General features: G+C 43.3%; 1 protein-coding gene across 3 annotated transcripts in view; it reads left to right on the plus strand.

Moving 5' to 3' along the window:
- Positions 1 to 15,782, plus strand: part of COLEC12 (collectin subfamily member 12) — a 196,001-nt gene that overhangs the window by 144,904 nt on the left and 35,315 nt on the right. For all 3 annotated transcript variants that reach the window (XM_055102419.2, XM_003815638.7, XM_063597208.1), the window contains one exon: positions 12,862 to 12,984. In XM_055102419.2, coding sequence (XP_054958394.1) covers positions 12,862 to 12,984 — 123 coding nt within the window. The remainder of the gene's footprint in view (positions 1 to 12,861; positions 12,985 to 15,782) is intronic.

The raw sequence follows: 15,782 nt of genomic DNA on the forward strand, positions 1-15,782 counted from the left end.
ATTTTAAAGAATAATAAGCAATGAACTCACAGTGTGTTCTAAACCGCATGCTGTGTACTGGGAGTTAATGTAAACAAATATATGCTGCAAATTAAAAATAAAATGTATGAGTGAATCCCTAGTGGGTGATTCTGGTACTAATTCCAAACTCCACATTCACCGGGGAAGTGGGGAACACCTTCAGTGAAGTGCGGATTGGACAGTGTTGTTAAGTCCTCACCCAAAGCCGCTTCTTCTTTAAGCCCGTTTAACCAGTTTACAATTGTAATTAGGAGCTGTTTGGCCATCGGGGAAATAAAATTCGTTTCTTTGGGCATGAAATACAATGAAGTGATTATACCATAAAAATTTTATATCATATGAAATTATATATGTATTTTCTGCATCTCTGATCTCCATTATTCACTTGTTTCCAGAGCTGATGTGCTCCTGGTCACATTTTCTGATTCTCTGCTGTAAGAGCTGAAGTTCAAAAGGCCTTCTGCCTGCACTGTGAATGGCTCAGCTGGTAGAATCTGATTTTTTCCTATTTTGATTTCTGAGTCTGCTGCTTTTACAGTCATTTATGCATCTCATGAATGTAATGAAGTGTTGCTTTCCTCTGAACTCTTGTATTTTTTTCTGCCTTGTAGGTGGGGTTTTAATCCCTGCATGATTTTGAGAGGTAAACAGAATATCTTCCAGATGGGGGTTGCTCTTCATAATCCTTTCCTCGGTGGTGATTCCTCCATCTGAATCCAAATGTGTCCTCCATAGCTGCCTGTCCTAGGCTGATTCACCAGGGCTCCACTTCTTGACTTTGCCATGCTACCTCATTTCCACGTGAGAAGGAAGTGCACGTTCAGGGTGGTTGGTCAGAGTTAAGTCAGCCTGTATCCGTGGTGTGAAATTAACAGACATGTGGGAATTGAACCTTAAACATTCTCAGTTTCACTAGGAACCTAAAATTATAATCACTCCACAGAGATTGTAAATTTGAAATTTACCTTGTTTCCATGGAAATTTTGAATTCAAAACATTTAATGTGTAAAATATCACTAGTAAGAGGGCACATAAGATCTGTATCACCTCCGGGGAAGGAAAGGAATGATGCTTCATGTCCAAGCTTGGTGGTGCCAGTGATCCTGAACTTCTCAAGTAATTAGTCTATATGGACAGATTAGTTCTTTACTTGTTTAAATGCAATGGATCAGTTGCATTAAGTGGTATGTGCATTGAGTGGTATGCTGGCAAATGGTAAGGGCACTGAGTGGAATGCTGGCAAATGTTTAACAGCCGGCTCTCCAGAAGGCAAAAGCCCTGATTTGGAGCTTTTTGCTGATTTCAATGGTGTGAATACTTCCAGCATGACCAATTTCATGCTACCAATATAAAGTCACTGAATATAGAGTTGTGAAGAGATAACAACAATTGGGGGTCACCAGTCAGTATAAGCTGGCTCTAGTCACACCCATGATAAACCCATGGGAAATTGTGATTTTCGAATTTTTTTTGTTTTGTTTTTGTGTTTTGTTTTGTTTTGTTTTTGAGACGGAGTCTCGCTGTGTTGCCCAGGCTGGAGTGCAGTGACGTGATCTCGGCTCACTGCAAGCTCCACCTCCCGGGTTCACGCCATTCTCCTGCCTCAGCCTCAGAAGTAGCTGGGACTACAGGCACCTGCCACCATGCCCGGCTAATTTTTTTGTATTTTTTAGTGGAGACGGGGTTTCACCATGTTAGCCAGGATGGTCTCAATCTCCTGACCTCATGATCCGCCCACCTTGGCCTCTCAAAGTTCTGGGATTACAGGCGTGAGCCACCGCGCCCGGCCTTGTTTTGTTTTTGACAGTCTCTGTCTATCACCCAGGCTGGAGAGTACTGGTGGGATTTCGGCTCACTGCAACCTCTGCCTCCCAGGATCAAGCGATTCTTCTGCCTCAGCCACCCAAGTAGCTGGGACTACAGGCATGTGCCACTATGGTCAGCTAATTTTTTGTGTTTTTAGTAGAGATAAGGTTTTACCATATTGGCCAGGCTGGTCTCAAACTCCTGACCTCAAGTGATCCACCCACCTTGGCCTCCCAAAATGTTGGGATTACAGACATGAGCCACTGTGCCTGGTGATTTTGAATTTTGCTTTAGAAATCCTTTTCTACAAACATCTCTAGTGTCTGAAGAAAGTCACTTTGTGTGTGTGTATACAAACGTATGTTCCCATCTAGTTATTTCAGTTTTAAACAATTTTCTAAATTTAATTGTCATTTCTAAACTCCATATAAAGTCATGGAAAATTAAATAAGCCTACATGTTCCCATTTATTTTATATTCCATAATTCATTGCATGCCTTCTGACTTTTTGTTTAATGGTTTTTCATTTTTATTTCCAGTTTCATTGCTTTGACTTCCAAAACTATAGCTGTCTGCCCCATGAAAATATTTCTCTCCCCATCCCCCTTTGTCTAGTTTTGTTTTGTTTTGTTTTGGTAGAGACAGCATCTCACTATGTTGCCCTGGCCAGCCTTGAACTCGTGGCCTCAGGGATCCTCTTGCCTCACCCTCCCAAAGTGCTGGGATTACAGGCATGGGCCACGACACCAGGCCTTTGTCCAGTTTTAATAACAAGTATGTGGCTAGTGACAGGGATGGTCGTCATTCCGTCTGGGGCCACTCTCCCCTCACAGCCTTCGTGGGCCAATACTGTATTAAAATAGGTCCCTCCCAGTTCCCTCCTTGTTTTGCCAACTTTTCCTCATTTGGATCATTTCAAGTCGATTGACTCATTTCTCATTAGGTGCAAGACTGAGGCCACATTCAATGCGGAACAGAATGACTGCTTTAAAACAGCAGTGGTGAAGTCTCCTGCTCTGTCTTGGCTTCGTTCCCTTAATTTTAAGTGTCTTCGACTATCATCTTCGCTTGAAGAAAGTAAAAAACACATGTTTTTGAGGAATGAGGAATGTCTGTCAGGTTGATTGATGTTTTCATTTACATTGAAGTCCACTTTTTTTCCCCATCAAAACACTAGTTTTGGTGGTTAAAAAAAAATCAAATCGGTATGTGAGGGAGAGTGGATGTAGGCATGTCTTTGCCAGCATCTGCTCAGCAGCATAATTTTCACATGCCCCGACACTGTGTCGTTGACAAACAGCAAATATCTTGTCATTAACTGAGATTTGTCCTGCTCAGCGCTGTTCCCCCTCGTCATTATATTAGTCCTTCAGCTGCCCCCAAATGACACTTTGTAAAGCAGCCACACTCAAGGCAAGTGTTGGATTGCAGGTTTACAGTTCTCATCTTGGCCCTATCACATGGAGTTTTGAAAGTGCCGAGACCCACAAAATGGAGAAATGCTGTAGGGTCTTGGGACTCACTTCAGTCTGGGCAGGGGTCTGAAGGCATGTTTTGCATTCCTTTCATCATAACCTTCATTCCACCCTCTACCTCCAGCGGGTTTGAGGCTGCGGCTCCCTGTGGCATCAGCCTTGGCTGTGTGGGAGGAAGGGGCTCTCATCAGTGTCAGTGTTTTAACTGTCAGGCCCCTGAGCTGTGCCCCTCTCCCAGGACATCCATACCCCGGCCCACAGGACAGTGAGATCAGCAAATCACCTAGAAGACTGGAGACAAAGGTGGGAGAGGAGATTGTGAAATCCCTCGCACCTGACAGCAGATTCCAATTTGGGGGCAGGGAGATTGCTCCTGGAAGCGAGGGCCCACTTCCCACTGCCCGGATCTGTACTCCAGTCATGCCTTTGTTAAGCCGCAGGATGTGCCGAGTACTAGCGGGTGCTCCTTTGCTTAGGGAAATGCAAACGCAACACCGCAGAAAAACGAAACCCTCATGCCTGTACAAGGAGGTAGCTATGAAGATCATGGGGAGTGTGGATGTGTGCAGTATCAACTACACAGGTGCTTAGGGATTCAAGGCAAATTAGGAAAGGGTGCATTGAGGAGGAAATCTGTGAGTAAGCACAAAGGAAGTTAGTTAGTAGGGAAGAGCGTTTCAGGGAAGAGAAGGGCAAATCTCACAGCCCAGAGGGGAAATGAGCAGAGCCCTGTCAGAGACCATAGCTATGCAGGTGCCTGGGGTCCTTCCCATGCTCCCTCAAACTCTTGCTCAAATGTTACTCTGCGGAGAGGGCTCCAGACACCATAGTTAAAATTGACATCTACGTCCCCCGCTACATGCCCTTCGCTCAGTGCTTGCCTTGTTTTTACTATAGGGTTCATCACCTTCTGTCGTATGAACACATCCTCCCACTGGAATATAAGTTCCAGAAGGCAGAGATAGATTTCTGTCTGTTGTGTTCACCAGTGTAACTACTGCCTGCTACTTACACCTTGAAGAAATGAATAAACAGGATGTAGCAAGAATGGAATGTGGTGATGTGGGCAGAATTCTGGGGTCGAAGGAACTCCAGCTGGGAGGTAGAAAACCCGAGCCCTAAAGACAGGCTGGCAGTGTATAAACTTGGGGTGGGGGGAGTAGGAGAGAGGAGTGGAGTTCCTTGGGCCTCAGTTTCTTCACCGGTGAGATGGATATTAGCCAAGATGACAGCCAGCGCCCCTCCTGGCCTCAAGATTCTGAGTGCCAACATGGTCAGAGGGTGCGGGAGCAACTGGAGAATCACTGTGGATTCCTGAACCACGGGGTCAAGGAGGTATCGGTAAAGAAAAATATATTTTTTGCCAGTGTATTCCAGATAATTTTTTTTTTTAGAGGGAGGCTAAGAGGCTAGAGGTAAATAAATTTTTTAATCACCATCTGATAAACCCTCCTTTCACCTTCTTCCTTGCCTCAGTCTTACCTTGCCCAGCTCCTGCAAGCTTGAGCCACAAGCAGTTTTTTGGCTCTGTAGATGAAGGAGCCATTGAAGACTGGCTTTTGGGGTTCATTTCAAGCATACTAGAACTTCAAAAGAAAACCATGGGGTGACCAATCTATTTTGGTTTCAAGCTTAAACTGATCAAGGCTCCTGCATATCCCATAGTTTGCTTTGAAATTATAAAGGTACCTTCTTTCCCTGGCCCATCTCACTCCAAAAACTCCCTCAGCGTTGGGAGATATTCCCCTGAGGGGCTATAACATGCCTTACCAGCCAAACCTCCAAGCCACTCTTGACCTCTCCTAGAGAGAATGAGCATTTATTTAGGGCAGAATTAACTTGCTGCTTAAGTATGTCACCACAGTCTAATACAGGAGAAATTATAGCCGACAGAAGCATCAGGCCTGTAAGTTAGTTAACCCACTGGAGACTACATTTTATTGCTTATTTCTGAGAAAGGCTTATCTATCAACATGTGAAAGGATGTTTCCGCACCCCTTTATTTTGACAGAATACTTCTACTGGTATGTCTAACCGGTCCGTTTTCTAGATTATGTCGTTGGGCATCCTTTATCTTGCTTTGTTTTGTTTTTCACTTCTGGAGATGAATAAGCTTGGAGAAGCAACACACAAAAGATTTGGGTTCAACTCCCAGCTCAGCTACTCACTGGCTTGGGTACTCACCCTCTTTGACCTCCCCACTTTCCTAAAATCTGTAAAATTAGGGTCAGAATTCCTACTCTGCAGGGTTGTTAAAGACATTATAAATAACCAGGAGAGGGTTCCTGGCCCATATCAGGTCCTCAGTAATAGCCTTCATCCTCAGCAATTCCTCTTCACATTCACAGCAATAGCAAACTCTCACCCACTCAAGAAATGTCTCATGGCCTTCCTCAATTACCTGTCAGAGTCAGTGTCTGGCTCAATTCTACAGCAGATTGATGACCCAAGCTAGAGCTGCGTTTTCATGAGTCCTTTTAATGAAAAGATTCAGCACTTAATCCCAGAAGGACATTGTATGGTAGTGCCAGATAATGAAGTAGTCAGGCTGCTGAAATGTTGACAGTTCACTCTGTGCCCATAGAATAAAATGTATAGGAATAGAGCCAAGAGGAAGGGGCCAGCTAGGAGAGACAACTGTAAGAGATGTGATGGTTGAGCTCCCCAGTGAGCAAGGATTCCTCTCCTTGGAATTGAAAGCATTTGTGGACAGTTCATCTAATAAAGGATTTCTTATAAAAACCACAAAGAGAAAATAATGGCGTTCTTTTGAGACACTATATATTCTGGCAGACACTGCATACCCTGAGTGGGACCGTTACATCTGGTTTTTGCCTACAACAATTCTTTTTTAGTAGGCAGGGTATAAATTCTAAATTTGAAATAAATAATGCATAAGCTTAAAAAAAACAATAAAACCAAACCAGAACTGACTGCCTTTTCTTTTTATACACATGAAAAAATTTCAATGAAAACAAACTATACCCTTGGTAAATGCACAGAATTTGAATGTAAGTTCAGCATGAACGTCGAAGAGTTCATGCTGTCATAAAACTCTCTTCTAAGTAACTTTTCCAGTTTGAACACATCTTTATGAATACAGAGCTGCTGTGAGGCTTCACTTATTTTGCACAGAAAGTGATTTCATTTCCAATTCTTGTCCTGCTTCCGTTTTCATGGCTATCCACATCGTTAGGAAACTTGGCATAGTAAGGTGTCCAGGGCTGGGATTTGTATTTGGGGAACTAAATTACTCACTAATAAAAAAAATTTTTTTTACTAATTCCATATTTCGTCATTTAGTAAATAGCCTTCATCATAAGGAAAAGCTAGTTATTTCGGTGGATAAAGTGTTTTATGTATTTAACTTTTGTTCCAGTGATATTGCGTAACATTCAAGCAACTAACCAGGTTGTTAACTCTTATTGTTTTGTTGCTTTTGGGGCCATTTAATTATAGGAATTTATTTGAATCATCCGTTTTACTGTTAGAGCCAAATCATTCTTATGGGTTTATGGGAATCTATACCACCAGGCAGTAGATTAATAACTGTAAAAAAACCACATGAAAAGGTCACTGCGAATCTCAGATCAAAACTTGTGGTTTTCTGGATTTTGCAATTGACCCTTTTTAAAGCTTCTCTTTGGTAACATGATCTTTATGGCAACACCACCGAGCTATAGACACTTGTGATCATGAAAATAGCCCAGAAGTGTCCCACACTCACCCACAGTGCCAGCCTCCACCTACCAAGGAAGGGGATGGATCTGCAATGTATCCATTTTAACACACAAGCCCACCTTCAGTGATATACATGGCAAAAAAATATGACAGTGAAGGAGACTCTTTTTTTTTTCTGCAAAAAGATTGGAAAAACAAACTGGATTGAGACTTGACCACGGCACTTGGGAGGGCTCTTTATGGAGAACCACAGCAGAAAGGAATTCTCTTTGCTGGTGAATTCTTCTGGCCCTTTGCACTGTCATTCCTGGAGCGTTTCAATTATTCCCCCAACCAGCAAACGGCTCACTGATCAGCAGCCCCCATTCCCCCCCTGCCAGCTTCTTACTTGAAATGTGTTGTTGGAACCAGGGCAGCCCAGGGGACTTTGAGTTTGGGCACTGGGGACCAAATTGTCAGCCTATTCTGAACTGCCATGGAATACTCAAGGAGTTAACCAGAGCGATTTTGGCTTCACTGGGCCCCCACACTTTTTTGTATAACAAAGACTTGGACACTGGAAAATACATTCAAAACATGAGCCAAGAGTGGAGTTCAGCGGGAGATAGTTCAAGAGGGAAAAGCAGCGGAAAGGCATGCACCCTTCAGGTCCTTGCTGCCTGTAGGCCTCTGAATTTCAAATGTGCTATTGGCGCCAGGTTCTTTGGCACGCTGGATCTCTTAATGGTGAGGGGCAGCACTGCTTCACTTCCTGAACTGAAATCTCTCCTCTGCAGCACTCTGTATATCAGTCCCCAGCCCTTCCTTCCCTGCCCACCCCCACCCCCCCATGGGAACAAAGTCCCCAGGCTCTGGAAAGTAATGCTAAGAAAACAAACACTACAAAGGCTGGTAACAGGGGGATATCTCTCTTGAATGTTATTTTGTAACCATCTAGGTTCAAGGAGGAGGGGGTGCCCCAGCTACAGGAGCCAGCAGGGTCCCTTTGTAGTAGGCATCCGTGTGTTTGGCCAGATGTCCTCCCAGCGGAGGGCAGAGAGGAAGATAAAACAGAATTCTTATTAAAAAGAAGTCAGGGGAGGGGGAAAACAAGACAGAGAAAGCGTGTCAAGTGGAAAGGGAGGCCAGGCAGTGCCATCTGATATTGATTAAATGCTGATAGAGTCAGCAGTGAGAAATGCACACGGTGAGGAAGTGCCCCAGCTCTTTGGAACGTGAACCAGTGACAGCTGTCTGGGCTCGGATCTGCACAAATACCACATGCACCAGATGCCTGGCGGCCACAGGGCTAGCTCACGGGGAAGGATGGGAGGGAAAGATGAGTGTGCTGGAGTCAGGACCTGTGGCTTCTGATCCTGCTTCCCCTCTCTGGGCCTCTCTTTTCCCATCAATGACACAATGACGCTTGACCTCTGCACAACCTTCTAGCTCCCAGATTGTGTCATCTACTATAATCTCTGCTCTAACCAAATCTTCTGAGGCTCTCTTAGTGGAATGTAAGAAATCATCCTGAAGAGGCATAAGAAGCTCACCCAGCATGGTCCAAAAATCCAAAAGGAATAAACCCGCCCATCAGCCATGGGAGTGCCACCCAGTCCTTCAGCGGGAGGTCAGGCCAGCACCCCGTGTCTCTCGCCCTTCTGTGCTTCACAGTTGCCATCAAAGCAAGTTCATGGTTTCTCAGCATGGAATGTGGCGTGTCTGTGGGTCTACCTATATGTTCCTTTCTCTAAATTTCAAAAATATTTTCACCCTTATTGGATGTAAAGAGTCTTTTTTCATTTTATACCATCAGATTACAGAGAGCTTATGCACTGGTCCGTGTGTGTGGTGGGCTGGGGGGAGTGTGGGTGTGTGTGTTCATGCGCGCATCCTTTAGTTAAGAGTGCCTTCTTAAAAGTTTGTTGTTTTGTTTTTTTCCTTTTTAGCAAATGTCATGAGGACAGTGGTATTTTAATAAAGGGTGAGGCTAGATTCCATGGGAATGGAAGAGGAAGCTTCCACTGAGATGAAAAGATCTCACACTAGGGTGGTGGCAGGGGAAATGGAGAGGAAACAATGACTAGAGAGAGGGACCATGGCCTAGTGGAGAGATCGTGGCATCTAGAGTCTGACACAGGTTGGAGTCGTGACTGCAACATTGTATAGAATGTCAGTTCAGCTCTCACCAAGATGCCCCCTTGCAGTCCTTTTATGGATTAGAGATGCTGTGTGTAAGGGATCTAGCTCAGAACCTGGCACACTGTAGGCAGTAAGTGAACATCACTAAGCTGTAGATGATGATGATCATGATGAAAAATAGCCCACTGGAGGATTAACAAGGCCTGTGACTGAATTGGAGAATAAGTACAAGAGAAGAAATGATGGTGTCTTTGAGTTTAACCACCTGAGGGATTGGGATAGTAATAGTAGTTGAGTACAATAAGAAAAGTTGGGTGGAAGTTGGAGATCTGGTTTGGCAGGGCTAGAACTGAAGTCAGTTTTAGACATAAGAGACGGTGCTGAGACATACAGGTGGCTATAAGGAAGTAAGACAGAAAGGAAGGGGAGGGGAAAAATGGAAAAATTATAATAAACAAGTTTATTTACTCTAGGTCTGTTTGATCAGTGAGTCTAATTTTACAGCTTCACCTTCAAGGGATTGGTTAACCAAAGGTCAATCCATCATGACCAGCTTCTAAACTAAATCCTTGGTCCTCGAAGTGTGGTCCTCAGACCAGTTGTCACCTAGGCCTTGCAGAAATGTAGAATCTTAGCTCCTGCCTCAGACCCACTGAATCGGAACCTGCATTTCAACAATGTGATGTGTAAGCACTTTAAAGTTTGAGAAGCATTGTTCCTGAGTGTGGTCCACAGACGCAGCATCAGCATCAGCATCACCTGGGAACTTCTTAGAAATCCAAATTCTTGGCCAGGCGTGGTGGCTCACACCTATACTCCCAGCACTTTGGGAGGCCGAGGCGGCAAGGCGGGTGGATCACTTGAGGTCAGGAGTTTGTGACCAGCCTGGCCAACATGGTGAAACCCCGTTTCTACTAAAAATACAAAAAGTAGCCGGGTGTGGTCGTGGGCGCCTGTTATCCCAGCTACTCGGGAGGCTGAGGCAGGAGAATCACTTGAACCCGGGAAGCAGAGGTTGCAGTGAGCCGAGATCGTGCCACTGCACTCCAGCCTGGGCAACAGAGCAAAACTCCATCTCAAAAAAGAAAAAAAAAAAGAAATCCAAATTCTCAGTTCCCTTCTCAGACCTCCTGAATTAGAAACAGTGTGTTTTAATGACTGCTTCAAGTGACTCTGATGCACCCCAAAGTTTGAGAAGCACTGCTCTAAGTCATGAAATTGACAGATGCACCTCCTCCCTTTGTGTCTACAGCCAGAGGGATGTGCTGAACACCAGAGGGATTGGTTGAGCCCTGAAAGCTAAATTTAAGTCATTGTTATATGCTGTTTCTCTCATCATTTTGCATTAAACACAGCTGAAGAACTCTTTTCACTGAAGAAGGGCACTATGCGTAAAATTACAAACCAAAGGAGAGAAACTTCAACTGTGGCTTAATCCTCATGACTTACCCATCAAAAGTTATTGAGCACAGTTATAGGAGATCAGTCCTTTATGTGCTGTTGCTCCTGGGGGACGCTATTAGTAAGACACACATAGGGAAACAGGTCAGGAAAACAGGGAATCTCCTGATATTCCTTACAATGTGATTTTCACATTAAAACATCCACAGTCTTTGTCTTGTGTGTGTTTCTAATCTATCAGATGGAAATTCTCTTTTTAAAGGTTTCTGGAGTCACTTGCAGCAATGATGCTGGTTGACCACTCAGACAAGAATGTTTTTCAAAAACGACCTTTTAGCAGTAAAAATTTACCTCCTCTCATCAAGTGTCTGGTTTTTCTATTTGTTCTACAGTCATTATTCAAATCACTGTGATAACTAATATAAGGGTCAGTGTCTGTTTCTTGTATACATGTAATATGCAAAATTTGTTATATATTGGGCAGTTAATTATAAGATTACTTGTATTTTCTGCCATAGGTTATAATACATTACAACCAGTGGCATGCCGGTAAACTAGTTGTTTGCGGCCAGGGAATGGGGGTCATCCTAATTTGCAGTGTTTGCCAATTTCTATGGTGTAAATACTCCCTGCAGGGCTGATTTCAAGCTACCAACAGTTTCACAACCAGCTCTCAAAATTGTTACAAATTTAACAGTCAGGTGGCTCTTACAAGCCAGCAGGAACCAACTTCAGCACGCCACTGAAACAAACATCAAGGGACCAATCAATAGGATTTTTTTGTTGTATTTGAATTGCTATAGGCCTAACAGTGTCTGAAATAAGTAAATTTGAATGTTTAAATATTTTGTCATATAGAGATTTTTATTGAAATTATCATCGTAATTATCATAATGGAATTTGATTTGAAACTACAGTCATGTGCCACGTAACTTTTCAGTCAACAATGGACTGCATAGATGATGGCAGTCCCATAAGATTATAAAACTGTATTTTTATTGTACCTTTTCTATGTTTAGATACACAAATACTTACCATTGTGTTAAAGTTGCCAGAAATAAAGTTGCCTGTCAGTACAGTAACATGCTGTACAGGTTTGAGCCTAGGAGCAACAGGCCGTACCATGTAGCCTAGGTGTGTAGTAGTCTATACCAGAGGTCCCCAACCCCCAGGGCCATGGACCAGTTACCTGTTAGGAACTGGACTGCATAGCAGGAGGTGAGCAGTGGGTGAGTGAGTGAAGCATCATCTGTATTTACATCCATTTCCCATCACTTGCATGACCACCTGAGCTCCACCTCCTGTCAGATCAGCGGCAGCATTAGATTCTCATAGAAGCGCGAATCCTGTTGTGAACTGTGCATGTGAGGGATCTAGGTTGTGCGCTCCTTATAAGAATCTAATGCCTGTGATCTGTCACTGTCTCCCATCGCACCCATACGGGACCATCTATTTGCAGGAAAACAAGCTCAGGGCTCCCACTGTTTCTACATTATGGTGAGTTGTATAATTATTTCATTATATATTACAATGTAATAATAATAGAAACAAAGTACACAATAAATGGAATGCATTTGAATCATCCCAAAACCATCCCTACCCCTACTCTGGTCCATGGAAAAATTGGGGAAGAAGATGGGGACCGCTGGTCTATACCATCTAGGATTGTGTAAGTACACTCTAGGACAGTGGTCCCCAACCTTTTTGGAACCAGGGACCAGTTTCATGGAAGATAATTTTTCCATGGATGGACAGGGGGCGGGAGATGGTTTCAGGATGAAACTGCTCCACCTCAGATCATCAGGCATTAGTCAGATTCTCATAAGGAGCATACAACCTAGATCCCTTGCATGTGCAGTTCACAATAGGGTTCACGCTCCTAAGAGAATCTAATGCTGCCACTGATCTGACAGGAGGCAGAGCTCAGGTGGTCATGCTGGCTCACCTGCCACTCAACTCCTGCTGTGCAGCCGGTTCCTAACAGGCCACCAGACTGGTACCAGTCCATGGCCCGGGAATTAGGGATCCCTGCTCCAGGATGTTCACACAGTGATGAAATTGCCTAATGATGCCATTCTCAGAATGTATCCCCATTAACTGATGCGTGACTGTATTCTATGAAACAAAGTTATGTGCTATTTTTAAGTCATATTAAATACAGCTATAACAATAGAATGGTAATATTAAAGTGCTTATGTTGCTCAAGCAGTGTGTTTACTGTCAAAATAGTTCTCATAGTATAGTAAGGCATATGTAAAAATTATTCTTAGTCCCAATATTTGAACCGAAATGCAAAAAGATACATTTTTAAATGACATCTTTGCTTACTGTTATTAAAATTTGACTTCTCTTACAGGTATTCAGGAAGGAACACAATGTACCAAATGTAAAAATAACTGGGCACTGAAGTTTTCTATCATATTATTATACATTTTGTGTGCCTTGCTAACAATCACAGTAGCCATTTTGGGATATAAAGGTAAGTATGCTTTCTTTTTTTTCTTCCAAATAACAAGTGTTCCTTCATTAATTTAAGCATGAGAAAACTCATATTTGCAAATACGAAGTATTTCATTCATACAACTCAGATGCAAAATAGCAACATGATAAACTTCATCTCTGTATCTTGAACTTATAGCTATGAGATCTGAAAGGGGGGACAGAGTAATTCCTTTTGACTCATTTCAGCAATAATCAGGGTCCTCTCTGAGAATTATAAAATTTTTTTTCCCTTGTTGCTTTTTTCTACCTATTTCTAGCTACTCCTTCTTCCTCTATTTTTTTTTTTTTTCATCTTATCTCTTGGAGGCTTTATGGAAACCCTGGAGTCAGCACACAGGAAAACTATATTGACAGAGAATAAGCAAAACACAAGATCTCCAGAGATACAACATACTTCACCCAGGGATCGGCCAACTAATTCCCTTTTTTCTCTTCAGCACATTCACTGTGGTCACTGTTGTTTATATAGCTCTATAAAAATACTGCCCTGTAGAAATTAAGCACAGAGGCAGCACTACCACCTCACCCTACTTTATAGGATGTTGGGCCTAAACATATCTGGTTTAGGGTAAGGGCAGGATTTTTGCCTGAATCCTCCAGACTTGCAGACACAGTAAGTTCCCCATGCACCTTTCAGAGACCATAGGTAGGTGTCGTGATTCAGAATCACAAAACTACATAAGCCCTTTTCTAGAAAACAGCCAGGGAAACCTTCTTTAAAAGACACGTGAGGCAAACACAGCCATTTGGTTTCAGAACAGAGGCAGACGTGGAGTTTGTGGATCATCAGGTCTTCCCTCTGCTGTGTGGCCCACAGACTGACCTAGGAAAAGAAAGACTCCAAGTGAATTCCCTCCAACTGGTCATTCCTCCCACCTCTCTCCCAGCATGTAGCAGTTTCCTGAGAAAGCATAGTGTGTATTGGAATGAGATGGGTGTCAGGGCCAGACAGTCCAAGTTCAAGCCTTGATCCTACCATTTTTAATACAATTGTGAATGTTCAGTAAGTGCTTGCTACTGTGCCAGGGGTCATGCTAAGTCTTCTGCATGGCTCCATACCCAGGTGTGAATCATACCCTCTTAGAGCTTCTGATTTCTTATCTGCAAAATGGCAGTAATAATGCTACTTGTCAAGGTGTTTGGGATGAGCAAAGATGATGTAATTGAAGTATCTCTCCTGTAGCTGGTCCCAGGAAATCATATCTGTATCTCTCTGTTCCTTGCTTCTTCCTAGCCACATTACACAGCTCTAGCAGTTAGAATGGCAAAACCTGTCAAAAATCCTCAGTACAGTCAGGACTTTTAGTCCCATCTCTAAGGCCATATACGTGGAAAATAATGTGCATCATTGAGTGTGTTGGCTGATTACTTTGGACAATGGAAATCTGGAAAACTACCAGGTCGTTCTATCCATTTGTGATGAGTTAGACCATGATCTAACCCAGAGCATCTTAAGTTTTTAGATGAAGCAGCAAACAGAGTAAGTGATTAAGGAAGGCTATTAAATCATGATTAGCGCTGGGCAGAGGTGGGGTGGGAACCTGGTGAGAGAAAGGAGGGTTTTGCATGTCCCAGGTAATCCGGACTATCTCTCTTCCTTTTGTTTAGATTATTTAGGTCATTACTCACTTCTCCATGACTTGGCTCTAGTGAGCCAAGATAAAGGAGAAGCTTGAAATCAGCCATTTAATAAGTACTTTTAAGACTCAGTACTGTGTAATCACATTTACTGCTAGAAGAGAGATGAGAGTGGTTTGGCAAATATATAACATGTTGTAATTTTTACCTGTGCTAGGAAATAAAGTCTAGGACATTTATGCATTCAGAATTATACAAAAAGAGTCAAAGAAGAGGCTTTTTTTCCCCTTTCTTTTTTTTCTGTTTGTTTGTTAAGGTACAGATATTTCCTCCCTTTTTATCCATGGAAAGCCCTTCCTGGCTCTGGCGTGTTGTGCGTGTGCTGGTCCATTTGCCCAGCACCTTTTCTCTGCTCTCCAGCTAAAGTGCCTCCCTCCCACCCTTCATGTCTCATGTAGACACATGGCAGCTCCCGAAAGCTGAATTAGGCCCCTTCCTGTTTGTTCCCATAGCACCCAGCATTTACTCATAGCCCCTGTCACACTGTGTCATTAGAGTCAGTGGACTTGTCTGTGTCACCACCCAAACTACAAGTTTCCATGAAGACAAGAGACTACCTTTTATTTATTATATCTCCCACCAGCACCTAGTCTCATGATATTTAACCATTGCCCAGGAAAGTTCACTGGATGAATTAATGGGAGGATGGATGGATGGATGGATGGATGGATGGAGATGGATGGATGGATGGATGGATGGATGGATGGATGGATGGATTGATGGATTGTGCATTAGGGCTGCCTTCCATGAAGGCAAACAATAGATCCTCAGGGACCTCTAAGCCAATCTGCATCTAGGGGATAGCTGCCCCTAAAAGCCCTACTTGGAAACCTAATGTTTTGGAGATTGGCTTGGCCTGCTCTGTGGGGGCAGTCTCACCAAGATGAAGGAAGAAGAGATAATGGGGAGCAAGTACAAGGGGAAACGAGATGATGTCTTGCCCCTCTTTTCTTTCCTTCAGTGCCCCCCTCCTTCAGGCCTCCACTGACAAAAAAAAGATAATATAACATGCACTTTTACTTTCCAAACACACCATTAATGAACTAAAATGTTGATATTTTCCAGATGTGCTTTCTCGTTACTCACACAGTGACTCCTCTTTCTTGCTGGTAAGATTCTAGTGACCCAATGTTGTAA

Source organism: Pan paniscus, chromosome 17 (genome assembly GCF_029289425.2).
Source record: "Pan paniscus chromosome 17, NHGRI_mPanPan1-v2.0_pri, whole genome shotgun sequence".
Classification (NCBI taxonomy): Eukaryota; Metazoa; Chordata; class Mammalia; order Primates; family Hominidae; genus Pan; species Pan paniscus.